This window comes from Trichinella spiralis (genome assembly GCF_000181795.1).
Source record: "Trichinella spiralis strain ISS 195 chromosome Unknown Scfld6310, whole genome shotgun sequence".
NCBI classification, from domain to species: domain Eukaryota; kingdom Metazoa; phylum Nematoda; class Enoplea; order Trichinellida; family Trichinellidae; genus Trichinella; species Trichinella spiralis.
Genome location: NW_003533249.1, coordinates 1 through 1249, shown reverse-complemented (window position 1 = coordinate 1249; position 1249 = coordinate 1). Strand labels below are relative to the sequence as shown.

Genomic DNA, 1249 nt, shown 5'->3' with positions numbered 1-1249 from the left:
CAATGATTTCATAACTGAATATATGAACTGTTCATTGAAAGCGAGGCGTCTACATCAGGATGACATGAGCTGTGAGCATGTCAGAATTGTTTTCACGTACTCATTTCTTGTGAACAACTGTCTCGCTTCCCTCTTCGTCGGCTTACGTTCACCGCTATGCGCTGTCCATAAGATGTTGTTACTCTGAGTAGACGTAGCGCATTTATTGTGGGGAAGCCTCTGACACTCCAACGCTTCAACGAGGAGAAGCGGTGATTGCTTACTGCCAGCAATCTTGACTTAAATTTAGCGTATTAATTAGTATTTATGAGGAATGTAACTTGATGAATTATGCTGCTAAATGCTTCACTTGGCGTGGTTGCCTTTCACAGGAAATTTTGAAGTCAATGGACTGCGCTGGCGAGTGAACAACTCTGACCAAGTAGTCAAAGTGTTTTGGGCCCATATTTTCTTGGTTTTTATGCCGCACCATATGACCATGAAATGCCTACTGTCAGGAGTCTTTGAATTTGATGCTGGATTGTAGCAGAAAGAAGTCAGTTTACATTTGTTTCAAAAATATTTACCGGAATAAGATACATGGTTCGTAACCGAACAGCAAGACCAGCATATCATTCAACAGCTGGGACGGTGCTTCATCATGCAATCATATTTAAGCATTGTTCGCTCTGACAAATGCCAATAATGTTCGCCAGGAATGCCTTTATCCTTAAGTAGTTATATGTAGCGGGAGGATGACGAACAAAGTCACTGAATTTGCACGCAGTTTTCTGATCCAGTGCTCTGACTATGTACTAATGCACAATCGTATCAGTAAAAATTTGGCAGATGTGCAACTGCGCATCAACTTGCTGGTACCACAGATGACATTGGGAGGTCCAATACGTTGGTAGCTTCATTGAAAGTGCGTTCTCTGTTTGAAAATTCGAGAGTTCATTTACGCCATGCAAGGATCCAAAAATATTGTTCACAACAATCGGCTAACTAGTAAAGCGTCTTGCTTGTCTATTTATTCTTAGCATAAGACTACTGTACATATTAGTCACGGTTTCTGTGATTTTCAGGTTCCAATACATCTCTCATGGTATGTAGATCAGTTTGTATAATCCGTTTAGCGGCGTTTATAATTGCAAGTAGAAAGTCATTTTGTTGACTCTTCCCAAGATGGTTTAAAGTTTTGCTCTCCCTTTGGTCCCACTATGTTCCCTCGGCCATGTCACTAATGGTCGTTGACACGCTATTTTTATTG

General features: G+C 40.9%; 1 protein-coding gene across 1 annotated transcript; it reads right to left on the bottom strand.

The window, feature by feature from the left end:
- Window positions 1-54: 54 nt before the first annotated feature.
- Tsp_13169 (conserved hypothetical protein) lies at window positions 55-445 on the bottom strand. The gene is made up of 2 exons (XM_003366244.1): window positions 350-445; window positions 55-273 (listed from the first exon to the last, which is right to left on the bottom strand). Exons 1-2 carry the CDS (start codon window positions 443-445, stop codon window positions 55-57), a joined length of 315 nt encoding a protein of 104 aa, XP_003366292.1.
- Between the last annotated feature and the right edge of the window lie 804 nt (window positions 446-1249).